General features: G+C 37.7%; 3 protein-coding genes and 1 long non-coding RNA gene across 4 annotated transcripts; 3 read left to right on the plus strand and 1 right to left on the minus strand.

The window, feature by feature from the left end:
- Positions 1-966: 966 nt before the first annotated feature.
- isca1 (iron-sulfur cluster assembly 1) lies at positions 967-6,217 on the plus strand. Its single transcript, XM_004072142.5, has 4 exons — positions 967-1,103; positions 3,390-3,443; positions 4,005-4,110; positions 5,311-6,217. The coding sequence occupies exons 1-4, from the start codon at positions 1,023-1,025 to the stop codon at positions 5,457-5,459; spliced, it is 390 nt and encodes a 129-aa protein (XP_004072190.1). The 5' UTR covers positions 967-1,022; the 3' UTR covers positions 5,460-6,217.
- LOC144994453 (uncharacterized) lies at positions 5,677-12,211 on the minus strand. The gene is made up of 5 exons (XR_013657996.1): positions 12,071-12,211; positions 9,550-9,645; positions 9,269-9,446; positions 7,322-7,419; positions 5,677-7,189 (listed from the first exon to the last, which is right to left on the minus strand). It is a non-coding gene; the product is annotated as an uncharacterized LOC144994453 (long non-coding RNA).
- On the plus strand, positions 7,974-17,620 carry kiss1rb (KISS1 receptor b). The gene is made up of 7 exons (XM_078952327.1): positions 7,974-9,095; positions 9,214-9,428; positions 9,530-9,654; positions 12,045-12,180; positions 12,333-12,571; positions 12,648-12,800; positions 15,039-17,620. The coding sequence occupies exons 2-7, from the start codon at positions 9,215-9,217 to the stop codon at positions 15,267-15,269; spliced, it is 1,098 nt and encodes a 365-aa protein (XP_078808453.1). The 5' UTR covers positions 7,974-9,095; position 9,214; the 3' UTR covers positions 15,270-17,620.
- A 110-nt stretch (positions 17,621-17,730) lies between these two features.
- Positions 17,731-26,713, plus strand: psat1 (phosphoserine aminotransferase 1). Its single transcript, XM_078952326.1, has 10 exons — positions 17,731-17,939; positions 19,788-19,848; positions 19,953-20,022; positions 21,062-21,267; positions 23,233-23,405; positions 23,477-23,646; positions 23,927-24,055; positions 25,077-25,214; positions 25,316-25,484; positions 26,565-26,713. The coding sequence occupies exons 1-9, from the start codon at positions 17,883-17,885 to the stop codon at positions 25,416-25,418; spliced, it is 1,107 nt and encodes a 368-aa protein (XP_078808452.1). The 5' UTR covers positions 17,731-17,882; the 3' UTR covers positions 25,419-25,484; positions 26,565-26,713.
- The last annotated feature ends 685 nt before the right edge of the window (positions 26,714-27,398 follow it).

Raw genomic sequence — 27,398 nt, forward strand, 5'->3', positions numbered from 1 at the left:
GGTCAGAGAGGTTATGTTTTTTAAAAGAAAGGTCTAAAGGTATTAACCTGTTTTGCTGTTAATTTTGTACACATCAGATAAGTAATTTATATTCGTCAAATATATCCCATTTTAAAAAAACGATAAACAGCAACTTGATTACAGTCTTTGATTAATTTAAATACAATTCTCTTTTAATGTTTCTTTACATTATTAAAAGAAATTAACGCTATAAAATTTATTTCTTAGCCAATGTTTAGATCTCTTATTTTGAAACTGAGCTCAGAGGCAGCTACAAACAGTCTTCAATTTGAATATATATCAAACAGTCTGCGGGTGAATTTGGAATCGTGAATTAACAGCAAATCTGACAATAGCCATTTTTCTCCTGTTGGTATTAAAAAGCGAATAATTTCACGGATAATTGGTTTTTCAAAATAAGACAAAAGGAAGCGCTTTAAAGCAGCAAATCGGCAAAGACAAAGCAAGAAACATAGTGATATATTTCAATAGTAGTCGCCAATTTTGCTCATATTTTCTGCTTCTACTGTTCTGGTACCCTTTACTTTTGTCCAAAACCGAGAATCCTCTTAGATCAAATCTAAACTATTTGTCTATATGCATCAAAAGAGGTTCTTCAGCTTTTCCTTTTTTTCCAGGTTGCAAGAGGGGTGTGGCTGTGATGTCACGAGTAGGTGGAACATGATGTTCTACTACTACAAAGCGAGCCTGTATTTAGGCTAATCGTCTCACAAACATATTTTCTATGATACCTGCCCCTCAACTGTTTCTAACAGAGCTAGCTGACCCTTTAAATAGTTAGAATTTGCTGTGAATAAGCAGAAGGCCCGAGACAATGATGTTACGTAACCCAGCATGAGTTGCGTCTCTCATCCTCCATCGAAAGGAAAACAGTATCTCATTGGACAGTGCACATGCCACTCTTAAGTAATAGCCAATCATTGTAAGGCTCATCTCTAGGGGGTGTTGCCTTATTTTTACGCGCTTGCGCAAGTCTGTGTTGTGATTTTGACAGTTTCAACATGTCTGCCTCCTTAGTGCGAGCGACCGTCCGAGCGGTCAATAAAAGAAAGATTTTACCCACACGAGCCGCGTTAACATTGGTAAGATGGATGTTTTTGGGTATATAATAAATATAAGACTTTATCTGTTATATTTTTGGTTTATTATTTTGAACGGCAGGTTCATAAAGAGTGTTGTTGTGTGGTTGTTGTGTAAGGTGGCTAAGTTAGCTAACTAACTGTCGGTTGGGTTGACTTTCAGCCCTTTAACTGGGATTTTCATAATAAACAGCCTTTTTTTCTCCCTGTAATGTTTATTCACGTTAAGATTGACTTTTTTTTTCTTCTTTTTGATTTATTTAAACCCAAAGGAATTGTATTAAAAGGTACACGATGATATTGGTCGTAACAAAGGTTGTTCTTCTGCTAAAGCGTCTGTTTGGTAATTCGTCCTTTCTGTCAAAGTTTGCGTTGGAAGAAAAATAATGTACAGTAGAGTAGCCTTACAAATAACAGATTTAAAACTTTTTGTACAATTCTGACTCACTTTTGCACGTTTGAGATTCAGAAACGGCTGCAGTTACTATACCTAGGGAGCACATTTTCTGCCAAATGCAGCATATTTTCTTATAAATAACCATGTTTATATAAACACAAATAATGATTCAAATTTAATATATCCTACATTTTGCTTCCCCAACAAGTTATTAGAAGTTTGGGAATTTTATTTACTGAAACGGACAGAAGCAGCTGTAAACAAAACTCCCTCTAGGGATTTTTCTTTCTTTTCTTTTTTTATTCTTAAATTTCTTTAATCTATTTCATTACTTCAAAATAAAAAAGCATTTTGTTTAATTAATGAATAATTTTTCTTCCTGAGATTTTCTAGGATACTTTTATGGGGAAAATCATAGAAAAACAACAACGATTAAATTAACAGAATCTGCACGATATTTAATGTTATCAGTTTCTGCAAATTAATGCAGAAATGTTTCTTCTGGCGTTCAACAGCATGCACAGGAATTATATATTCCAGTAACTTTTCAGTAATAGGTATTTTTTTAAGGCAAAGTCATGTTTTCTACATTGTTCTTTACACACCTATTTTGTGCTGAGTTAGCTGCATAGCAGCTATTATCCACCTTTAGGCTCCGGATGATGATAATCTTCTGATTTGTGTCAGTTAAGTTTAAGAAACAAATCAAAGGTTCAAATTATTGACGCCACTTTTCTTGGTTTAAAGCTGAACCAAATGTGTTACACCATCGAATCGTTGGATCGCTGCTGCTTACGTTTGCAAAGGTTTACATTGAAAGTGTTTCGCTAAATTTTAATATTGTTTAATGACATTACACCAGGCTTAGTATAAGCCAAATATTCCCCCCCCCCAATTTGTTACTTGCTTATTAGTTAATTAAAAAAATGTTTTTTTAATTTGTTGTTGTTATTTAACATAAACCATATCGAACCGTAACAAAACCTAAAAATTGAGATTTGCATCAAATTGTGGGGAAAGTGAATTGTTGCTTCCCTGTTTAAATATCCCATTCTTAAACTCCTCGTAGTGTCAAAAATTTGGGTTTGGTTTGGGGTAGATTTTTGATAACTTGGTGTTGGATTGTCAAATATATTTCATAGTTCAAGTGAATTTTGCTGGTCCAAATGAAAAGAAAGTAAAATGCATAAAGTGTGTGGTAGTGGTCATGTCTGGCTTTGATAAAGATGTTCTGTTGGTGGATATCAGCTGCTCTGTCGCTGTTGCTGTGAGATAACGTGTATTTGGTCGCCTGTGTTGATAAAATTAGTTTTCTTGTTTGTGGGTCGTGACATAAACAATATTGAGGCAGCTGTGTACTGTGCATGTTTCGAGGGTCATTTTCTGAGGGTCATCTTTTTCTATCACCGTTGATTACCTATTGAAAATTCTGTATTTGATGCTGTTTGTTCATATTACACATTTCAAATTGGATTCAACCTAAAAACAACATCCGGCTGGAACTCGGGACGTCCTGTGAATTTGGATTCAGCACACAGTTGATCACTCTGTACGAACTTTAGCGGATTTGCACCTTGTTGCTAATCCTGTTCTCCTTCTGCCAGCAATTTGCTGGTCCAAACTTTGGGATTGTAGTTTTCTCTAGCAGGATACTTTCAAAGAAATGGTCGGATAGTCATTCGCATGTTGTCAGTCTTCCAATGTAAAAGGTATCATAGCAGCTAAAGAGGTGCACCCTGAAATGAAGCACATTCTCTTGTTTCTCCGAGTTCATTCTTTCTAACATCCACTGAGCTGTCACAGTTGGAAAAATACATTAAAAAAACACCCTGAACTCTGTGTTTTCTGTTCCTGTAAGGAGTAACTTCTACTTTCTGTTGTTTCTTCTTTAGACTCCAGCAGCTGTGAACAAGATTCGATCTCTGCTGCAGGACAAACCAGAATATGTGAGGATCTGATATGACTGTTCTGCACAAAGTTACTGTTAAGCTGCTAAAATATGACAGTCAATATTTAAATATTTGCTATTATGCTTTGACTTGTGTAAGGGAAATATGCTTCTGGTTTTATTTAGATTCTTCAAGAAAAATATTCTTTTAGTCAAAGTTTTGTGTGACTTTTGAAAGATAAGAGCATAGCAACAGCAGCACATCTGTTACTGGGTTGCAGCTTTAAATGTCAATGTGCTTAAAGACCGAAGGAAATGAGAGGCTTCACACAGAGGGGAGGAAGCCTGAAATGTCAGCAGAGAAAAGGATGGATTCTGACCCACTCATAGAACTTTTACATGTCGGAGTGTAACTAGATTAGTCTCTTTTGGCAAGAAAAAAAACTGGAGAATATTTGTTGGGATGTTTAAATGTAATTTTGTTCAAATTTGTTCCAATAAATCCTTAATTGGCTTAAATGGACCCTCATTAATACATTATTTTAGTTGTTTTATTGTCCCGTCATTTGTAAAGAAAAGTAAAAAGACAAAAATGGACATGTGCTTGGTCTTTCCTTAGCTCGGTTTGAAAGTTGGGGTGAGAACACGTGGCTGCAATGGACTAACGTACACACTGGACTACACAAAACAGAAGGACAAATCTGATGAGGAGGTGCTGCAGGACGGTAAGGACCTTTCTGGATCCTCTAATGTCATACATTAGTGCTTTAAAAGTCTAACGACAATTTAAAAACAACCTTACATTTTAAAAATCAAAACCAAAATGTACTCATAAAAAATGAAACGACTATTATTATGGGACATCACTGATGGAATGATGACATTTGTTCAGCTTTTCAACAGAAAGCTATTTGGCAGGGTGGTCTTTTCGTGCAGAGGATATTTCTTTAAGCTTCTGGACACAGAAGATCAACTCTTCACCAGAGTTTGGGGGAAGAAGCATCCTTCTGCTTTCCCTCTTCTTCAAAGCTCAAACGTAATCATTCAGTCACGGATGTCTCATCCCAAATACCTTTTCTGGTGTCCTGATTTCATTTGTTACATTTCATTTCGATTTCTGGAAATCACTTTTCTTTTTTGAAATGCCTTTTTTTTCAGCGTTGGTTTCTGACATTTTGGTTTGGTTTTTAAAATGTAACTTATGTTTGCTATTTGTTTTTCTTTTTTTTAATTGTCGTAATGATCTTAATATGTTTTTGCGTTGAGGGATTTGTTGGTGTGATTTGCACTTCAGGGCCACCGTACAATATGACTTATAATACATGAACAAACAGTTCATGCATAATTTCCAGTTTTTCCTGCAACTGTTTAATCAAACAAAAGTCAAGCTAATTTAAATGACCTGAACAGGAGACGGGTAAGAACTTGTCTGTTAAATATCTCTCTGTTTACACGCTCTCCGGCTAGCTTACAGCCCCTCACATTCTCAACCTAATATTACCGGTGCAAAAGCAAACGGCGAGAAATATTGGAGCTATCCAGCGGTACAGTTTTGAGCCAGATGGCAGCTAAAACGAGGAAAACAAAGGATCTATTTGTCTGGAAGTAGATGCATCGGAATGGAGCAGAGCAGAGAGCTTGTTGTCTGTTCCTAAATCACAATGATTTTAATAAAGAAATACTCAGAAATGCAATTTTTAGCTGAATATTAATCAGAGAAATGCCTCAAGAAAATGTTAAAAACACCAAAAGCATGATATTCATCAAAGTGACATTTCTGGATTTTATTTGTCTGTTAAAAGTGTTTTTTTCAAACCTCAGTGGGGTTTCTAAATCCTACATGATGGCATCTGACATGGATATAAAAACGCATCAGCTGTAATGGTGCTGTCCTGTTTTTGTTTTTCTTCCTCTTATGTTTTCAGGTGTGACGGTGTTTATTGAGAAAAAGGCTCAACTGACCCTTCTGGGAACTGAGATGGACTTTGTGGAGTCAAAGCTGTCCAGTGAGTTTGTCTTCAACAACCCCAACATCAAGGGCACGTGCGGCTGTGGAGAAAGCTTCAACATATGAAAAGCTCCTCCCCTCCATCATGCCACGCCCTCCCTGCACCCGAGACACTGCCGACGAGGAAATGTGCTGACCCGCGGACACGGACAAGCCCCAGCTCATGCAGAACGCTCACACATGCGTACAGTAAAATCCAAGTTTGCCTATTCTTAGCCTTAAAGGAGAAATGGAAACACCCTTATCAAATCCGTTTAGTCAGAAATAAGTTAATTCTTTCTCCTGTGATACTGACAGATGCTATTTTTGTTCTAAACTCTGCATCATAAAGAAAAAACACAGAAGAAAAATGTTTTTAATGAAGAGGGAGTTCTATTTTTACACATTTGTGTAATTATTTTCTTAGCCCTTCAGCCAATTCTTTACAAAAAGAAGAAAGAAACATGTTGATGGTTGTAGGTCCACATCCTGAGGCGGAGCCACATCAGCTGTGAAGGAAACGCTCTGTTCAACAGGTGTAGTCAGGCAGTATTAGGCAGAAAACCAAGGGGGGGTCTCAAAGCTGTTTTACCTCTTAGTAGTGGGAAAACTATATTTATCTGTGTGTAAATACGATTTGTAAATTCCTTGACCACCACATACGCACAAAGAAAACGCAACAACGCACAAAAGAACGCTACCCTTCATAAAGTACACAGGTTAATAATTCTTACTTTGCTTCTTTAAAGTGAGAGTTTTGTGTTTTTAAGGACTTCTGTGCTTTAAGGATTTGTAACCTGTGCAATATTCCTCTGTATATATGAAATAAAAGCTAACGGAAGAAATGTGTCTCTTGATTCTGGTTCTTCTGTTTGCTTCGGAATCTTGACGTCATGGGAGGCAGCGGTAGGTATGGAGTAGTAAGGAGTTTTTGTTTAAAAAAGAATAATTCCAAAAAAGACGAGGCTCATAAACAGGAATTCAGTGGGATTAAGGAAATAAAAGAGAAACGTTGGCCAACAATTATAGAAAATTGTTTAAAACAGAAAAAACACCTAAATAAATGAAGCAATTGCATTCTTTTTTAAATAACACGTTTTTTTTAATGCTAAATTTAATTGAAAATGTTTGTGGTGGGACCAGTGATGGGAAAAGCAGTGATGTCAAAAAATAAAATTAACCTACCAGTTGTGAGGCTTTGAAACCAATAACATTTTTTTTATAACTCAGTCATAGACACGTTTAAACCTATCTGTTTAAATGTGCTTTTCCAAATCTCAACTTTTCATCTTCTGTTATCTAATTTAAATTTTAATTATCTCAATTTATGTATTGTGCTTAAAAGATATTGTGATTTTATTGTGTTGTAATTTTGAATCTGTAAAGTGTCCTTGAGTGTTTTGAAAGGCACTTTTAAATCAAATGCAATATTATTATATAAAGTGCTGCACAACAAAATCTGTCAAATTATGTAAAAACACGAGAAAAACAATACTGATTGAAAGGAAAAAAATGAAAAAGCAAATAGCAAATCCAGCTGTTAGCCTGTGAAAAAAGTTCCACATTTTGGTGCAGCAAAAGCTCTCCCTTATTTAAGTGTAGTATTCAGTTAGCATACTTGGAGCCGGTTTAGCTCGTGCTGGTTTGCGGCGCCTTCTGTCCGTGTAACCAGGGTTCGACTCCGGGCTGCTCCCTGTTCCCTTCTCTACTTCTGTGCCAGTCCCAAGCCCAGTTGCTTTGAGAGGATTGTGTCAGGAAGGGCATCCAGCATAAAACATTGCCAAGTTTACCATGCGATTCGTTTGCTGTGGCGACCTCTGATGGGAAAAGCCGAAAGAGAAACAACATTCAGTTAGTATACCTCCTACACTACACACACACATGGTCTTGCTGTGTGTGTAGTGTCCTGCCATACTTAAATATAATGAAGTAAACTTAAAGTGTACTACCTTTTGCGAAGGACTTTCTTTCACCTTCAGGTTCAGTCTGAAGTGAGGAATCTGCAATAGTTTCTGCAAAGCAGCCCTCGGTTCCTCCACAGGAGCATCTGTTTGATTAACAACAGGGCATCAAACCATGTAAGGATTTTACCCTTGTGCCATCTTGTGGGGTCAAAATGACCCCACCCTTACATTGATGTGTTATTGTTACCATGACAAAGGTGGATAAAGGTGGAGAGGATTACATGTAATCCATGGACACCAGTGAAGATCACAAATCATTGAAGAAAAAAGGTTCAGCGGATTGTCTAGTGGGTCTAGATGACCCCACTTCCAACGTTGATGTGCCTTGAATAGCATAAGGGTTAAAAACAATGAATAGTAGCCTCAAAAGTTTAAACTTCATTCTAAAAACACCAGGAAGTCAGAATTCCTCAGAAAGGTTGTTGGTTTTTGTTGGACTGCAATGTTCCATCTAGTGGGGACTTGGTGAGCCGAAAAACAGCCTCAATGAAGCAGATAAAGCAGCAAGTTGTTAAGTTTTAAGTCTTTTTCCTTAGATATCGGATTGACATCGGACAATAACGTTACAAAGCATAAATACATATATACAATACAACACATAAACACATACTAAACAATTGAATAAAGTACAACATCACAGCTTATACCGGTAATTAAAACAACATTAAATCAACACATTGAATCAAAATGGGCTTATCTTTGATTGTGGGCAGCTATAGGAGCGGACAAGCCACTATTTCAAATAAACGTCGTTTGCAATCTATTCTCCTCTGGAACTGAGTTCCACGCACTGAATAGGCCGACTTACCAAAAGTGCTGTTGCACAGAGGAATGCAGCGGCCGCCTCAGCTGTGATAATTTTATAAAACTGTATTTATTCAGATTTTTTTAAATTCTCTCTTAAAATTTTCTCTCTATGTATTGAGTTTCATTCTTGTGCCTTTTTATGTTTCATTGTGTTGGGTCCGGGGGGTCGGGAGGGTTCAAGGCATATTTGATCATTTCTGATTTCATGTTTTTAAGCCTGAAAAGCACTTTGTGCTACTGTTGTATTAAAAGTGCCTCATAAATAAAGTTTGATTGGATTTGAACAGACATCTGGCACACCCAAAAAAACATTGATTGAACTAGTTCTCCCAAATCTTCTTTAACCCTTGGGTTGTTTTTGTGGGGTCCAGATGACCCCACTCCCTACGTTAACGTGCCTCAGAGGCACAAAGACAGTGCGCTGAACCTTTTTTCTTCAATGATTTGTGATCTTCACTGGTGTCCATGGATTACATAAAATCCTCTCCACCTTTATCCACCTTCGTCATGGTAGGGAGAACACTTCAATGTAAGGGCGGGGTCATCTGGACCCCACAATATAGCACAAGGGTTAACATTTTTTTGTCAAAAAAATGAAGAATTTTGTAAAACATATTCAGGACCTGCACTTGAACGTTGTATTTTTAAAATCATTTTGTTGTGTTTTGTGTTAAGTTCAGCTCCAGACTTGACCTGGCTCCATTTAACCTGCAGCTGGGGTTTGTTAATTGTAACCTAAATCAAATCTAACTGCAGTCATTTCAAAGGAGCACTCCGTCCTGGGTGATTGCAGGGGATGATGGAGCTTTTGTTTAAAGCAGCACCTCGCCGGCCCCCACCACCCTGCCGGTTGTGGTTATGTGAGGCAAAGCTTTCATCTCAGACCAGGAGAAAGCTGAACAGCAGCTCAGCAAACCAAAAACCTCAGAGAGGCGCAAGGAAACAAAACCAGGTAAGCTTATTTTGACCTAAAAAACTCTTAATCTAAACTCAAATATATTAAATAAAAAGCAGTTTTTAAATCTATATTTTAAGGATTTTTGTGAGATACAAGTGTCTGTTTTTAATAGGATGTCTGCAGAACCGGCGACCATTGGGAGTCCGAACTGTGGCTCTGCGTGCAACCTTTCCCTGGAGATCCCAACGCCACCGCAGCTGGTCGACGCCTGGTTGGTGCCCACTTTCTTCTGCCTCATCATGCTGGTCGGTCTGGTCGGGAACTCGCTGGTCATACATGTGATCACGAAGCATCAGCAGATGAAGACTGTCACCAATTTCTACATAGGTGACACTTGCCTGAAAACTGAATACACCTTTAATTTATTTTAAATGTATAATTGAACAGGGATGATGTTTGCTCTCCAAAAACATTGTGCTCTCCTGCAGTCAATCTGGCTACTACTGACATCTTGTTCCTGGTGTGCTGCGTTCCCTTCACCGCCACTCTGTACCCTCTGCCCAGCTGGATCTTTGGGGAGTTCATGTGCCGTCTGGTCAATTATCTACAACAGGTGAGAAAAATATCTATATATAAAATCATCCAAGCAAATTAATACAATCACAGTAGTATTTTAAAAAAGGGTTCGTCAAACTCTTTGAAAAAGTGTCATGTGTTATTCCTTTTAAAGTCATCATCACAGCTTTACGTTGACAAGTGCTGACTTTTTTTAGAATGGTATTTTTTTAATGAAAACATTTTTTTTAATCCAGATTGACACACTTTAAATAAAGGAGTGTGTGATTAACAAAGCACGTTTGTGTGTGTCTGTATGTGGAGGTAAACTGTGGATTAGTTTGCATATGGGGCTGAAGAGGTCTCCTCACATGAGGCAACTTAAAAAATAAATTGTTAGGAAAAAAAACTTGTACATGTTGTTCTTGGAATGTATGAACACCTGTTTTTTTGGTACGCATGACAATTTTCTGCAATTAAAATCCTAATTTATCCATCCCTGATAGCCGGAAGCACTATAAAGTGGTATAACGTAATATTTTGATATATTCCTAAAGTTATGAGTCATTTCCAATAAAACAATACAGGCACTTGTGTTGGCTGTAATATATTTATACATTTTACTTAAATATGTGTTTCTATAAATTAAAATAAATACATTTGTTGTGCCATGTATATAATCAAACTCAAACTCAAACTTTATTTATTTATATAGCGCCTTTCATTTTGGTTAAAAACACAAAGCGCTTAACATAAAAACAGATAAAACAGTCATAAAAAGTGAAAGTTATTAAAAACAGAAAACAAAGGACAATGACACAAAGAAGGTACCCCTCCCTCACCACCCCCCGCCCCCATCCCCACCCACCCAGTTACCCCAGTAGAACCGTGAACAGAAAAAGAACTGCAGTTGAAGAAGGTCTGGCTTGGTACTGCTGCGAGGAAACGATATCATGGGGATCCATTCATTCCAAGGCCCAGCCGGACCACAAGGGCCATTACCGCAGCGCCCGCCCAACACAGGGCAGCCCAGGGCCCCATCCATGGCTATTAGACCACAGAGTGGGACCCCAGCCCGCCCAACCAGAACGGGCACCACAGCAACGGCACGCCCTACAGGTCAAGCTGGTGGTGCCCAAGAACGATGGATCCCCCAGAGGAAACACTGGAGTAAAAAAACATCAGAATAAAAAATAAAAATGATCATAGAATAACAACAATAAAAATAGAAAAAGATAAAAAATAAAATAAGATATAAGAATGTTAGTAATTAAAAAATAAAAAAAATAAAAATGTCAGTGATTAAAACATAACCTAAGAATCATTGGTAAAATAACAATAAAAAGAATTGCATATTAGAAACAAAGATAATAATAGTCCTTACAAGAAAATAAATAATTAAATATGTAAATAAATACCTCAATTAATAAATAGATGAATAATAAAAGACATAAGGAATGATCAAAGTCATATAAAAGCCAGACTAAAAAGGTGGGTCTTGAGCCTCTTCTTAAAAACCTCTACAGTCTCTGCGGCCCTGAGGCTCTCCGGCAGGCTGTTCCACAGGCGAGGACCATAATGGCAGAATGAAGCCTCACCATGTGTCTTGGTCCTTACCTTAGGGACAACTAAGAGGCCAGTGCCAGAGGACCTCAGGGTCCGCGAGGGTTCGTATTTTAAAATAATATCATTTAAATAAGAGGGCCCAAGACCATAAAAACATTTATAAACCATTAAAAGAACTTTAAAATCAATCCTGAAACGCACAGGGAGCCAATGCAGCGACTTTAAAACCGGTGTAATGTGTTCCCGCCCTCTGTTCCTTGTCAGAACTCGTGCCGCTGAGTTCTGTAGAAGTTGTAGATTTGAGATCGACTTTTGGGGTAAACCAGAGAGCAGGGCATTACAGTAATCTAAACGACTAAAAATAAAAGCATGCAGTCACTTAATTTAGAGAACCTTTCTGTAATGTGAAAATATATCACTAATCATAAAAGCCATGAAATTATTAAAAGTTAAATAAATTAATGGATTAAATGAAAAATTAAAGTTAATGCCAAGTTGAAAAGATGAGTCTTTAATTTACAAATGAAAATATCCACAGATGCAGAAAGTTCTAAGATCCTCAGTTGAGTTATTTCACTTACAAAAATAAGTAAATAACAGAAAAACAAGAACCGTTTTTTTAAAAGAATGGTTTTCGGATCCAGTAAACCACAACATATAGTTAAGTGATGCAACTTAACTGAAGGCTTTTTATACTGTGATTAAGTGAATTAAATGAAACCAATCTTTTTTTAACTGACTTTTGGAACTATTTGTTGCAAACAAAATGCGTATTATAGCTGTTTTGGTTCTTTTCTTCTTCTGTTTTTAAGGTTTGTTTTTCCAAAATACAAAAACAAAGACAAGAATTCTGTGTAAACTGTTTTTTTTTGTTTTTGTCAGGTGACTGCGCAGGCGACTTGCATCACCCTGTCTGCCATGAGCGTGGACCGCTGCTATGTGACGGTCTATCCTCTGCAGTCGCTGCGACACCGCACCCCCTGCTTGGCTCTGGCCGTCTCTGTGTCCATCTGGATAAGTAAAGCACAAACAAGCCCCATCTTTTCTGACATAACTCTCCTATTTTAAAAACTTTTTTAAGAAAACATGAGAGCATTCCTGCATTAAAAGCAGAGCTTTAATGGTTCGTCTTCAGCGTTCAGAGCAGATGTTGTCCTCTGTTGTCTGCAGGCTCCTTGCTTCTGTCCATCCCTGTGGTCGTGTACACCCGTCTAGAGGAAGGATACTGGTTTGGCCCACAGATTTACTGCAGCGAGGTCTTCCCCTCTGCTTTTGTCCAGAGAGCCTTCATCATTTACAACTTTTTGGCCATCTACCTCCTCCCCCTTCTGACCATCGTTGCCTGTTACACCTTCATGCTCAAGCGCATTGGCCGACCCAGTGTGAATCCCATCGACGGCAGCTACCAAGTTAGAGCTTTTGACTATTTTTGGTCAAAGTGCAATAGATTGTTACAAATACTTGAGCAACACTTATTCTTTGCAGCTCCAGGCTCAGGCGGAGCGAGCAGCAGCCGTCCGAGCTCGAGTCTCCCACATGGTGAAGGTTATAGTGGTCCTCTTCCTCATCTGCTGGGGCCCCATCCAGTTCTGTGGGCTGCTGCAAGCTTTTGGCCTCCACAGCTACTTTCTATACAAAGTGAGCTCTCATTTATGTCATTATCTAAATTCACCCATAGATCATGATGTCAGTGTTTGGTTTTGGTCCAATTTGCAGGTTTTAAGAAGTAGTTGTCACATGGTCCATAATCCAAATACAAAGACCACACCCCCATTTACACAAATTTTTTCAATCTCAAATTTAAAATGAAATGATGAAATTCATAAAATTAAATCACAAGGTACACCTAGATGTACAGTAACAGGAAAGTGCTAAAACTCTTAGGAAGTTGCCTGTTTTACACACCCCTTTCTGGTAACTTGAACTCACCTGGATCCATTTGATTTTGTTTTTAAACTTGATTCAAACAGGAAGTCATAGGAATGTGCATTATGTAAGGGTTAATGGCCGACGAAGTGTGCGGTTACTACTTTTTAACGCACGCCGTGGAAGCCTGAACCGGTTGCTTCCGCGAAGTGCGTTAAAAAGTAGTAACCGCACACTTCGAAGGCCATTAACCCGCTTATACCATGGTCACTTACAAAAGCAATACATATTAACCAGGTTTTAGTCCTTAATTCTTGTTTTTTTTTTTCGATTTGTATCACTTTTCTCATAAACAGCGTACTATATGTTACGTGATGCGGCGTAACATATAGTCCGCGTCGCGCAGCACCACCGCTGCAGTTAAGATTCGGCGATATATATATGCTGATCGTCCCGATGGGTTGAATAAAGCATCAATTCAGAGGGAAAGTTAATCGCTTACCGCTTGTTTTTGCCCCGATGATGAAGCAAAAGGTTGTTTTACAGAAGCCGGCGCAGTGATACAAATCATTTAAGCTAGCCGACTGGAACTTCTTTTTTCACCGTGCGGTTATCAGGTTTTAACGCATACCCAGCAGCCAATCAGAATCGAGTATTCAACCGGACCATGGTATCATTTAATCTCACTAACAGACTACAAAATAAAACAAAAACATTTAACCAAAGATTTAGGATTCAAAAATAGTAACCTTTTTTTTCTCTTCAGAGAATTTGAAAGGAAATTGTTTATTTTCATTTATTTATTTTTCCTTTTTCTTTTAACTCATCCTGTCCAGCAGCTAAGCAACCAGATGAGAGCTGAAGGCCTCTTGTGTTGGACAGAGTTTACTGTTACAATAGGGGTTTATGAATCTTCTGACACACGAGGTGTATATTTGTACAAACCCCTTTTGTACTTGAGGCTAAACTTTATTTATAGTAATTATATTGCATACATTTCTTGCTTGACTGGCTGGAAATAGGAAAACAGTTAGTTACAGTTAATTACAATATGAAAATAGGCAAAATGGTATTGTTTGATGGAAAAACTGAAAGAATGACATGTATGATTAAAAAGATGCTCAGTTTCAGATTCCAGCAGACTCACTTGTTTACATCCACAGTCCTTATGGGAGGAAAGACAAATATCTAAGAAACAAAAAATATAAACAACTAAAAATATTTGCACTGAAACAGATAAAAACAATAAATGAAGCAGTGCAAAATTTATATTCATTGTGGGAAAGTTAACTTCATAAACTCAGTGTTCACGCAATGTTGCCCCTCAGAGGTTGTGTCATCAGAAATTCTACTTAAAGAAACTTCATTAAGTGTCTTGAACAGACTTGAAAACCAGTGTTTAGAATAGGATATTTGCTGCCCCCCCCACCCTAATTTTTTTTGCATTCACACATTCACATGAGTTCACGGTTAAACAGTTGATCTTGTCATCCTATAGGAGTTTAGAAACTAAAAAATGTTTTTAAATTAACTGAAATGTATTTTCATTTGTGACTTCATGAAACACGGTTTGTAAAGAGCAGGATTTGTGGATGGAAGGCAATTTTATTACTCTTGGAGCATTTAGATGTGATTTTTTTTGTAGTTAAACATATAACTGAACTGTACATGTGCTCTTTCAGGATGGAGGGCCTCCAGACCTACTTTGTTTCTTTAATTTACCAATTTTTAAAGACTAAAACAACAACTAATCTCACACTTTTCTGTTTTTTAACAATTTTCTAAAATCCTTTCCAATGTAGAGTATGTATTTTTTATTAAAATGTTCATATATTGTCTCTGTAACATAAAATGTATGCAACTTTTTGCAGTTTTCTAAAACCTGAGATTGTTTTGGAGTCAGCCAGGTTTTATTTACATTCCCTAACTGAAGGGTAAAGCAATTCTGCTGTAGAGAAATGATTTTATGCAGAAAAATGCATGCAAAAATCTCTTTTCTTTTACTTCCAGCTAAAGATTTGGGGCCACTGCTTGTCCTACTGCAACTCCTCCATCAACCCACTGGTTTATGCCTTCATGGGCAACAACTTCAAGAAGGCTTTCAAACATGCTTTCCCAGCCTTTCTTCTGTGGCGCGCCAGGAGAAGAGTCCGGGTGGGACATTTAGACACGGAGGACGGCAGAGATCAGCAACCACCCAAAGGAGAAGCTGAGCTGCATTTCCTTTCATCTGAGTCCTAAAGGCCACGCAGGCCGTTCATGCGGTGCGCTCATTTTTTATTAATAAACCTGCTCTGGAGTGGTGTGAACATAAACACATGATCAGAAAAGAGGAATATTTGTTCAAAGTTTCTAAAAGTCTGACAGACTTTAAGTCCTTGAAGCAGAAGCACACAGCCTCACATGATTCTTCACGAGCAGCTTAAATTACATTATTATTTCATTACGTTTGTCTAATTTAGGAAGACTGATGCTGCTGGTTTGGATACTTGTGGAATTTACTGGAGTAGTTATGTCTTAAATATCCTTAAAAGAAAAAGCAAAAAAAACCCCACACATTTCCGACGTTTTTGTCTATTTCTGTTCTGTTTTCTCCTGTTATGGTTTAGATTTTTGTGAGGTGACAATATTTTTTAACATTTTGGTTTTGTCTTTAAAATGTGTTTTTAAATATGTACCTCTGAATGTTTCTTAATTTATTTATCATTTGGATGTTTGCAAATCAGTTTTTTTTCTCAGTTTTCTGGTTTGGAAAAACAGTTTCATGAAGCCTCACTTTGCACTTTTTTTTAATTATGTGTGCAAAAACGGTTTTATTTACAGAGTATGTATTTGAATTGGGAGCAGAAAGATGTGTTCTCAAAGAGTTGAAAAAAGCTATAAAAAAAAGCAACTCTAATTTCATTTTTGTTCACCTATACATGTCAATGTATAGCTGTGGTCTGCTGGTGTGGAGGAATCAATGAAAGGGACAAAAAGAAGCTGGACGTTATTTATGACCTGTACTTTTACTTCCACCTTGCATTATTTTTATTCTTACCCATTGCTACTTTATTTTTCGTACTTTTCCAACTGCTATTTTTTTCTTGTTTTTGGCTGCTGTGACAACCCAATTTTCCCCGCGGGGATCAATAAAGTCCTATCTTATCTTATCTTATCTTATCTTATCTTATCTTATCTTATCTTATCTTATCTTATCTTATCTTATCTTATCTTATCTTATCTTATCTTATCTTAACTTAACTTAACTTAACTTAACTTAACTTAACTTAACTTAACTTAACTTAACTTAACTTATCCTATCTTATCCTATCTTATCTTATCTTATCTTATCTTATCTTATCTTATCTTATCTTATCTTATCTTATCTTATCTTATCTTATCTTATCTTGTCTTATCTTATCTTGTCTTATCAATTCAATGAGTGACTGGTGCGGCTCTATGGTCACATTCTTACATGAGACGGCCAATTTAAATGACTTTACATGAGACCAGTAATAGATTTTGTGTTACATAGAGTTTAACTTTAAAATTGTGTAAAATTTAGCAGCACTGCAAAAATGATGTGCTATTAACATCAATTTATATCACTATAGGTGGGGTAGAAAATATAAAAAAAAGGGCAAAAGAGTCAACTTAAAAAATGGTATATGTTCAAATCTGTTTATTGTAATCTATTAACAGAAAAACACATGTTGACAGTGAAATGCCATGTTAGGCCGTGGTTTTTCGGTAAGACTATTTTTGATACAGACAAAAACTCATTTAAGTGTTTACTGCAAGGCCAGGCTGAGCAAACCTTAATATTCAGGGTCCAAATCAAGGTTTTGTTATGACTTTTACCCGGCTTCTCACCCAAACCTCACTGAAAAATTTCCAAGAACTTAAAGCCTCCTGAAGGACAAAAAATCAGAACAGATTTAAAACAACCGTTTGGTCCTTGAAGAACAGTGTCTTAAGTTTGCAGGACTGTGGTGCATTTTCGCGCTTTTACTTAAAATCCTAGTTTAAATTATTATTATTTTTAAATTGCAATTTTCCTCTTTAAAAAAATACATATTTTACATGACTACTTTTAGAAGACATTTTCATGAGCAAAACAGTAGCCAATTTCAATGTATAAAACTCAATTCAAGACTCATTTTTACACATTAGATTTTACTCTGTTATTTAGGTGTTTCATGTTTTTTACCTTCAATTTTTTTTCAATGTTTTTTTTGTATTTATTCTTTTTGTTTTATTGTGTTTAGCTCTAATTAAATGTGTTCAATTTTTAATTGTGTTAAAGCGCCTATATAAATAAAGATTATTAAGATTAAGTATATTTAGTCTGTTAAGAGAAGCAGTAGTTGAAGTGTACTATTGTAAACTTTAAATGTTCCAATTTAGTTTGAAGTATTCAGTAAGTATTCTTCCTACATGGTCTATATTAGACTTGAGATACTTATACTCAAGTATACATATTACAATAATCTTCAAGTGAACAACTTTTTGCTAAGGATTTGCTTTGTCTACTTTCTATTTGCCAAACTTTTATGTTTTTTAAGTAGAAAACCTTAAAAAGGTGTGAATCATTTATCAACATATTTTTTTAAACGACACTTTTGTGGTGAACAAAAATAAATAATCTGTAAACGTTTAAAAACAGCCTGCTTCAAACCGAAGTGTAAAGAAAGCTGGTTCGGTTACCCAAATTACGAGGAGGCCGTGAACGCAGCACGTTATGCAAGCTTTTCACCGGCAGTGAGTCGAGGCTGAGGGAGACCCTCTCACGCTGCTGCGCAGACGGACACAGACAGCATCCCCTTCATCATCTTCATCACTCATTAAACACACCGCAGCCTTCGAAAAGTCATGGAGAAGAAACGAACCATCAACTTTGGCGCCGGACCCGCAAAACTGCCTCAGTCTGTGAGTTTGCGCGTTCACGTCGTGCGAATAAAGCAAGCTAATTCTGAACTAGCTCAATGCGGGATGTGACTTTACCAGCCTTAGTTGTGCAGTTTGTTCTTGCAGATCTGTGCTCAAATGCACTTTGCAGCTTTTCTTATTAATGCATCTGCTTCTTAAGTTCCGCCTGTGTCACTGCGTTTTGCGGGTTTTAGGAGTTTCGTGCGTGATTACCGCTGTTTAATTTTATTTTTTAAGTTTCGTTAAAGGTTGGACTTTTGCCAGCAGCTGCAGCAGACAGAAAACTGTAAGCTGGGTTGCATCAGCCTCACTCATTCATGTGGAAACCTGCCGCTTTGTGCCCAATCACAGCTGCAGTACCACTGGCAGCCTCTAGATGGCAGAAAAACCCCTAAGAACTGTAAAAGAAAACTGATTTATTATTCAACTTTACAGATAAAATAAACATTTTGTTTGCTGAGCTTTTGTCCTCAACCTTTATTAAAATGTAAAACATCACATTGTTTAGCTGGTTAATTTTTCTGGTTCTTTTATGTTGACTTCACGTGATTCAGCTAAAAGGACAGTTGACGTCACTGTGAGGTCACTGACCCTCACACAATAAGCACACTGAAGACAACTTGTGCTTGCTTTAAGTAAAGTGCATCTGCTGGTGCAAAAGGCTGCCATCTTTGTAGTTAACGTCCCAAATGATAACCATAGCAACAGATGAAAATCCTATTTTAAATCTAATGATTCTAAGAAACTCATTGAACGTTAAAAAAAAACAAAAACAAACGAATTTTTCAATTTTAATTCTATTTAACTGTTAAAAAAACTGAATTCCTACTTAGATCAATCTGACCAGGCATTCTCAGGATTTACAAAAACTATAAATGATTGAATACTTTTTTTCTTTTGCCTAACAATTTGATAAATAAGGAAAATGAGGTGTTCTTAATGTTTTTCTGGAATTTAGTTTTCTTTAATCGTGACTTTTCGCTGCAATGCAAACACAAAAAACAGCTCAAATAAACTTTATCAAGACTAGACGACACTGTGATGGTCGATGTTTTAGCCACTAGGAGGCTAAAACATCTGATGTTTTAGGTAAATTATATTACACATGAATAAAATTGAGCTATAAACAATAGGAAAAAAAGGTGTTATAAAAGCAAAAATGACTCGATACAGAAAAGAAATCAAACTGCATTCAAGGTTTGGTTTAAGGATGGAAATTTGTTTGCGGAAATTATTTTAGGCCGTGCGATCGTGCACAAAAATCCATGTTTATCTTAACTTTTGGTTGGCAATAATTTGCATTTTAGCCCTAAACCTAACAGTGTTTTTACTTAATAATAATTTGTTTTAGAATAAATACATTCTTCATGAGAACAAAGCACAATTTTATCCTCAAAACAGCAGTTGCAGTTTAAAAAAAGTTTTCCATATGCATTTTAATGATTATTCTTATATTTTAAAATATTTAGTCTCCTCTGTTTCGACTCATAGGTGAGCTTAATATTTGCTTTTCAAATCTCCTTCATAATCCATCAAAGTGATTGATTCATTTAGTTTATTTCAAGCAATTTAAGCAAAAGGCAATAAATTCACATACGTATTCATTGAATCTATTTCAGATATTTATTCATAAATATATTATGAAATGGGGAAAAAAATCAAAGAAAATGATACTATCACCTTGATATTATAATAGACACATACAGTGCCACATAAATCCATTCAATGCAATTGTCTGATTAGCTGCCTGAAAGGGAAAGAGCGGAAGTGAATTGATGTAAACCCCCCCCCCCCCCCCCCCCATTTCAAACCATCTTCTACTTGTTCTGAGGATGTGATGGGTTGCAGGTTCTCCTCCAAGCGCAGAAGGAGCTGCTGGACTACAACGGCATTGGTGTTAGTGTTCTTGGTGAGTACCACCACTGCCTCCTCTCAAGCTTGAATCTGTCAAAAATCTGGAGTTTGGGAGGGAAAATGCCTGGATCTAAAGACGAGGGTTTCTCTTCAATTTAGAAATGAGTCACCGATCGTCAGACTTCAACAAAATCATCAACAAGACAGAGAGTCTTCTGCGAGAGTTGTTGTAAGTGACTATTGTTGCTTTAGTTTTATTTATTTTCTTAAATGAAAGCTGTTTTTGTCACCATTGTGACACTTAAAAAAAGAAAAAACTCAATGGAAATATAAATGATATTGTCTATATCAGTGTTTTTCAACCTTTTTTGAGCCACGGCACACTTTAACCTTGACAGAAATCCCGCGGCCCACCAGCATCCGAAAAAAAATAAAATAAAAAAAAGGAGAAACTCATAGTCTGTATTGATTTACAGCCCCTCCACAATCTCACATGCGTTTTTGTGATAATTGTGGCAGAAAAAGCTGGACGTTGCAGCTGTTTTTTCTAAAAGATGTAATAAAAGTTAAGTTAGAAGATTTGAGAACTGTTTGATGTGTGTTTGTTGTGGTTTCAAGACGTCAAAGGAAGACTCATTGTGCGCTGAGACATGGCACTTTAACCAAATGCATCATGGGAGATGTAGTGCAAACAGCTGCTGAACGCAAACAGACTTGCGTCTCTGAGCTTCATTGTGTTGTTCACTTGTTCCACGGTCTGACACCGGACTCTGTGGAAAGCTACACCACTAAAGACGAGTTTTAGCTGTTATTGTTGTTGGAACTGAGCAACTTTATCAGCAGAATCCGAACAAGGACGTGAAGACTTTAACCACTTCTGATTGGTCAGACTGATGACGTGTGATTAAGCCTCCAAGAATGATTGGAGGACACGGTCAAAGGAGCGGGACATTTCCTAATACAGCTGCCGCTACGGCTAAATCACGGTACCGTCATTCTTATCAAAATGTCTTTAATAGTTTTTTATGATCATTCATATTCCTAACTACTCAGTGTTTTATCAGGGCCTGTTTGGATGAACACAGAGCTGATATCCTGGAGATGGAAAATGTTTTTAGATCAGTGAATGAGGGCAATTTCCCACGACACACCTGACCATCTCCCACGGCACACTGGTTGAAAAACACTGGTCTATGTCATGTTTTAACAGCTCTTTTACTCAGAAAATCCTGCCATAAGTGTCCAAAAGTGCGAATGTTCCTTCCCAGAAACATCCCAGACAACTACAAGGTGCTGTTCCTGCAGGGTGGGGGGTCTGGACAGTTCAGCGCCGTTCCTCTCAACCTGATTGGTCTCAAAGAGGACAGATGCGCCGATTACATCGTGACCGGCACGTGGTCGGCTAAAGCGGCAAAAGAAGCAGAGAAGTACGGCAAAGTCCGCGTTGTCCACCCAAAGATGGACAGCTACACCAGTGAGTTCACCCAAAGCTCTTTGAGGAGGATCTTTTCATTCAGGTCACACCGAGACGGTCCGACAAAAGTCTGGCAGCTTTTCCTGCTCGTTGCATAATGCCACAGTGAAAGGCTGAGGGATTTTCCACATGCTTGTGTCTGATGGAGGTTTTCAGAGCAGCTGCGTCCACAAAGAGTTTATGTCAAAGCAAATTCTATGTGTTTATGTCTTAATTATCAACCAACTTTTCACCTGAACAGAAAAAGAAAGGAGGCCTGGGACACGAAATATGCAGATTGTGAATGCAGCAGTCCCTCTTTATGTTGATGTTCACCTTTGTCTGTTTTGTCTTTTTTCTTTTCTGCGATTTTGTTGGATTATTTTTATTTTTTACAGCGCTTCCTGATTTATAGAATGTTTCAGTTTGATGAATCTTCATAAATCTCAGATCATGAGCAGATCTTTGTTTTCATTTTATAGAACTGGACTTATTTTTCAATGAAGGTTTTGAACTCTGAGAGGTTAAGAGAGGAAAGTGTAAAAATGTTCACGTCTGTCTGAGAAAAGTGTATGAAGTGGGCAGTGAGGAGTTTTACAGCCTTGACCCTGGAACACTTTCATCATAAAAAACACTTTTGTCGAGGAAGTTTTAAAGTACCTGTCATAAAACATAGATCAAAACATGACAACATGTGATAAATTAGAGTGGTTTTCTTTGATTTCCAACTGTGGTACGAGTAACAAAATGAAAAGCAGCCACTTCCTCTTAAAGCCTATGTAAACACACATAGACGTGTGTTTTGGGCTGTCATGTTCAAAACACGTTGCTATCAATGCAAGTTTTTAGGCTCAACGGAAAAAAAAAATGCGGCCATTGTACGCGTTTTGGCAGTTACACCAGATCAAACTTTGACCAATCTGGGACTCAGATTTGGTAGCGACGTATGGATTTGGATTATCGGATGAACGCGGACTCAGCGGAGGAGCCTGACGAAGTTTCCGTTTTTTTTTTTAAGTAAAGATACTCCTGACATGACGGCAATCCGGATGAGCAGTTTCTTGGACTCTAGCAATGAACCGAACCCCTTTCCGTTTTGTGCCCAAATCCAGAGATTTGCCCCGCTCCGATATCTCACACCAAGCCTCTTTCAACTGTAGGCGGTGGAGAAGCGTCAGTAAAACATTAGAAAAAGCAAAAGAAGCCCCTCCCTGCTTGTCCAGTGTGAGTTCCATGGGCAAATGTCTGGTTTATACATAGCAGGAAAAGAAAATGAAGATGACTACTTTGCAGATTTTGTGTATCGCGGCTTATTCTTGAATGTAACTCCCATGTTAAATCAGGGAACACTAGATTTCCTTGAATTATACAGAAAAACCAAATATTTGCCAAAAATTTATTTTCTTTGTATCTGTAAAGAAAACTAAATTTAAACCCAATGTTATTTGTGAAGCGTGACAGTGGAAGTGTCATGATTTGGGCCGGTTTTCATCTTTTTTGTAAAATCATCACTTGAAAAATCACAAAATCTCATTTCCACCATTTTAGTCAACTCTAAGTCATTTGGAAAGCCATTATTTCTTTAAAGACCCCCTCTGAGAAAAATGGTGCTTTGAACGTGTTCTTGTGACATTTTTCTGATGATGGAAGACATAATTGAAGAAAATTTCAGAGTTTTTCTTTAGTCAAATTGCTGTGAGTCAAGAGCAGATGGAAAAAGGCTGTTTGAAAAAGATCGTGTTTGGCAAATTTGGCTGAAACAGGAATATAATCCTTAAAAAAAAACGTCTGAAAATAGACTAAAAGATGATCAGAATGGGACTTTAAAGTTCCTTTGTTAAAGCTCACATAAGAACTAAAGTGAAAGTATCAGAGACTGGTCTATAGAAAGAACAGAACATGGTTTCGTTACATCCAGCAGCTTTATTTTCGTCCCATTTGATATTCAGTGGTTATGTTTTCCCCCTTCCACTGTTTGATCTTCAGAAATTCCCGAGCCCAGCAGCTGGACCCTAAACCCCTCGGCCTCGTACGTGTACTACTGCTGCAACGAGACCGTGCATGGCGTGGAGTACCACTTCACTCCTGAAACAAACGGGGTGGTGCTCGTCAGCGACATGTCGTCCAACTTCCTTTCGCGGCCCGTAGACGTGTCGAAGGTGAGACCGAGGCTCCTCTGCAGCCTCCAGGTCGGCGCCCGCACTCAATCTTTGTGCTCGCTTTTGTGCAGTTTGGGCTCATTTTCGCCGGGGCTCAGAAAAACGTGGGCTGTGCCGGCGTGACCGTGGTCATTGTGAGAGAAGACTTGTTAGGCCACGCCCTGAAAGAATGCCCCATTGTCCTGGACTACAAGGTGCAGGTGGAAATGAACTCGCTGTACAACACGCCTCCGTGCTTCAGGTAACCTCACGAGGACACCTGCACGCCCACTTAGAACATAAACCGTTCTTTTAGCTCTGAAATACTCACACGACACACACTTACCTCTTTTTCCAGTCCTAAAATGGACAAAATTCAATTCTTACGGCATATAAAGAAAGTCTGTTTCCTATTAAATGTACGTCTTACCCTTAAGATGCCCCCCCACATGAGAGCAAACTGCAGATTTATGAGGATTTTATTTTGTAAAAAAAAAAGGAAAAAGAACAAACAGAAAAATGTCCTGTTGTTCACATTTCAGCATCTACATCATGAATCTGGTTCTGGAGTGGATCAAGAACAATGGAGGCAGCGTCGCCATGGAGACACTGAACAAGCAGAAGTCCTCCATCATTTATGACATCATCAATGCTTCAAATGGTTTCTATGTGTAAGTACTGTAACCCTGGAGCACCCACAGGGCCCAATTTGACCGTTGTTTAAAAAAAAAAAAAAAGAGTAATTTACATTTTTCTTTTATTGTTTTGACTGCTGTTAATTGCTGCTACCTAAACCGGAGCCAGATTCCCCAGTGTACTTGAATGCATCACATTTACTGTTTAACCCTAAACACAGCCAAACCCCCAAAACAGTTAACTTTTACTTTTTTTGTTTCTTTCTCTCATTTGTTCAAGATTAGGGAAAAAAATACCCCTTAGTGGTGTAAAAGTGAAGGTTGGAAGTCTGTTATAATGAGAAAACTACATAAAGTCACTATTTTAGTGCATTTTGATCTTTTATTGCAGCACAATGTTACAAATATAAATGAAACATGAAGTTTTTTACAGCATTTAATAGGTTTAATGATTAAAAATAGAGGAACAAAATCAAGTGATCACGGGTCATAAATAATCGCACAAAAGTCAATATATAACTCTTAAACATGGATTTAAGGTCTAAAAAATTGGTCAAACTATAAAAAATTACAGCTTTTTTTTTAAACGACTAAAAAAATGTGACACCGTTTTTGTTATAGCATATAGTAAGTATTCTTCTTTTTAGAGAGCAGTGTTTTATACTTATGTGTTGAGTATTCCTCTTTTTAAACAATAAAGTCAATGACCGCACAGGAAGCTCATGGATGTAATGAAGAAGGAAATTACGGTAGAAAGAAAAAGTCTCTTCCCCTCCAATTTCTGCCTCAGCTAAGTTTTTTTTTTAGTCCCGAGAAATTCTGCAGTTTTCATCAAAATATTTGCCCTTTTCATCATTTTAAGATTGTTCTTAATATACTGAAGTGCCTCTGGTGGTTGGCCCTTCAAAATAAGAGCACGCTTTTGTGATGAAAACAGCCATAAATGAACTTCTCCTGTTCATAGAGCTCAGGAAGGGTGAATTTGCGCTGCAATAAGGGGAACTGACTGAAGTGAAGCACAAACTGAAGAAGCTCATTGGTGCGTTGACGTGTTCAGGTGTCCTGTAGACACGACCTGTCGAAGCCGCATGAACGTGCCTTTCCGAGTGGGGAAGAAAGATGGAGATGACGCCTTGGAAAAGAAGTTTCTGGATGGAGCGTCGAAACTTGGAATGATCTCACTGAAAGGACACAGGTCAGTATGACTAAAGTATAAGTAATATATTAATGACGTGAAGTTTTGTTTATGAACTTGAGCTGTGAGCACTGGAGGTCAGCGTTTGTCTCCCCCTGCAGGTCAGTGGGAGGAATGCGTGCGTCTCTGTATAATGCTGTAACGCTGGAGGACACTGAAGCCTTGGCGGACTACATGAGGGAATTCCTCAAAGAGCATCAATGAATGCAGATGAACGTTGCTCTGTAGAATTAATTTACGTCTCACTCCAGTTTTAATAAAAAATTCAATTAAGGCCCGTACACACCGGGACGAATATTCGCCAGCCGTTATTCGCCAGCGTTTTTCGCCACGTTTTTTGTGTTCACACCCAGGCGATTTTCGCTGACGATGAGTGGAGTGAACATGCAATTTCATTCCCTGACATTAGATGGCGCTTAATGTAAAACAGAAATACTCCTGTACACAAGGTGGCGCTGCGCAACTTTACGCTTCTTAAAGTCGCTTTTCACTCAGAAGAAGAGAGCAAGTGTTTACACGCTTGTCAGAATATTACAAAGAAAACATGAATATTTCAAGCACCAGTAGCTCCAACTGGTACTTGGTAAGGGGATATTTAAGAATGTCCGTCATTATTGCTTCGCGGCTGTGTAGACGCTACTTGGCGTCTATCTTCTTCGCTGGTATGTGTGCTCAGCAAGGCAGTTTTGTGTTTGAGCCCCCCCAAGTTGTGTTTTACTGTAACTTCAGAAGCTCCAGACACGTGAGCAAAAGCGCCATTCTCGTTGGTCGAGTAGATTTCGACGCGATGCGTCGAAAAAAAAAAACGAACCCGAGGCGTTTTTTTTTTTTTGACGCTTTAACGCGTGGCGTTTTTTCGCGTCGGTGTGCACACTCTCATTGGGGCCCTTTGTTTAGTCACGAGGCGTTAAACGTCGGCGAAAATCGCCGGCGAAATTCGTCCCGGTGTGAACAGGCCTTTAAGGCGAATTTCACACCGGTGTGAACAGGCCTTAAAGGCCTGTTCACACCGGTGTGAACAGGCCTTAAATATCCCCTTACCAAGTACCAGTTGGAGCTACTGATGTTTGAAATATTCATGTTTTCTTTGTTTGATTCTGACAAGCGTGTAAATACTTGCTATCTTCTTCTGAGTGAAAAGCGACTTTAAGAAGCGTAAAGTTGCGCAGCGCCACCTTGTGTACAGGAGTATTTCTGTTTTACATTAAGCGCCATCTAATGTCAGGGAATGAAATTGCATGTTCACTCCACTCATCGTCAGCGAAAATCGCCTGGGTGTGAACACAAAAAACGTGGCGAAAAACGCTGGCGAATAACGCCTGGCGAATATTCGTCCTGGTGTGTACGGGCCTTTAGACTTAAGTTAAATTTCTTTTGGGTTTTCTAACATAAATGTTTAGATACATTTTTTAAAGTGTTTGGACAAACAACATTGTAGTGTAAAAAAGTCATTAAATATTATAAAAATTTGCAAACTAATAAATGTCATTTGAAAATGATTGCGTGTATCCCAGTTAAGGTCTTCTGACGTTTTGTTAATAAACACATTTTTTGTTCAAGATGTGACTACAACTCAGAGATATTTGCTAACATATTTCTGTCAAAATAACATTTTTATTAGAATTTATTGCTTTACTGTAAACCTATTCTCCAGTCCCAAAGTTCAGGGGTCTGCAACCTTCAACATTTTTCGGATTCATTTCTCACCGACCAGTAGGAGTCTCGGAAAAATAAGACGCTGGTTTGTTTATAAGTTAGTTACTTTTATGATAAATATAAATGAACTGATTTTTTTATTCATTTGGCATAAATAAAAAAAGACAAAGAAAAAAATAATTATTTTTTGAATCATGAGATATATAACTTATCACATGACTTCCTTTCAAAATAAAAGGCACCCTGTTTTACATAGAATGATCTCGGTGCAGGATAAGTGGTAGAATAATGCAATGTCAGCGGTGATGAAAATAAATAAATAAATAACACTGTTTAGTGCACCTCAGTCAGAAATTCATAAATCTGACTAACCAGAAATAAATTGGAGCTATTTAAGTGAACTTTACTGTGTTTTTTTGAATCACAGAAAATCTTTTTTGATCAAAAACATAACCTGGTGTGCCTTAACTCTGGTTGTGGTTTCTAACCTCCAGTTGATTTTCTGTGGGAAGGGGCGCACAAAAATGT

This window comes from Oryzias latipes, chromosome 9 (assembly GCF_053564925.1).
Source record: "Oryzias latipes strain Hd-rR chromosome 9, Olatipes_Hd-rR_3.1".
Lineage (NCBI taxonomy): Eukaryota > Metazoa > Chordata > Actinopteri > Beloniformes > Adrianichthyidae > Oryzias > Oryzias latipes.

Excerpts from the sequence above, each read along its gene's own strand:
- isca1 (XM_004072142.5), top strand. The coding sequence starts at position 1,023 with ATGTCTGCCTCCTTAGTGCGAGCGACCGTCCGAGCGGTCAATAAAAGA. Across the intron at positions 3,444-4,004 it reads TGCAGGACAAACCAGAATAT|CTCGGTTTGAAAGTTGGGGT; the intron begins GTGAGGATCTGA and ends GTCTTTCCTTAG. Across the intron at positions 4,111-5,310 it reads TGAGGAGGTGCTGCAGGACG|GTGTGACGGTGTTTATTGAG; the intron begins GTAAGGACCTTT and ends TTATGTTTTCAG.
- kiss1rb (XM_078952327.1), top strand. The coding sequence starts at position 9,215 with ATGTCTGCAGAACCGGCGACCATTGGGAGTCCGAACTGTGGCTCTGCG. Across the intron at positions 9,429-9,529 it reads TGTCACCAATTTCTACATAG|TCAATCTGGCTACTACTGAC; the intron begins GTGACACTTGCC and ends GCTCTCCTGCAG. Across the intron at positions 12,181-12,332 it reads CTCTGTGTCCATCTGGATAA|GCTCCTTGCTTCTGTCCATC; the intron begins GTAAAGCACAAA and ends TGTTGTCTGCAG.
- psat1 (XM_078952326.1), top strand. The coding sequence starts at position 17,883 with ATGGAGAAGAAACGAACCATCAACTTTGGCGCCGGACCCGCAAAACTG. Across the intron at positions 21,268-23,232 it reads AAAGATGGACAGCTACACCA|AAATTCCCGAGCCCAGCAGC; the intron begins GTGAGTTCACCC and ends TTTGATCTTCAG. Across the intron at positions 23,647-23,926 it reads AACACGCCTCCGTGCTTCAG|CATCTACATCATGAATCTGG; the intron begins GTAACCTCACGA and ends TTCACATTTCAG.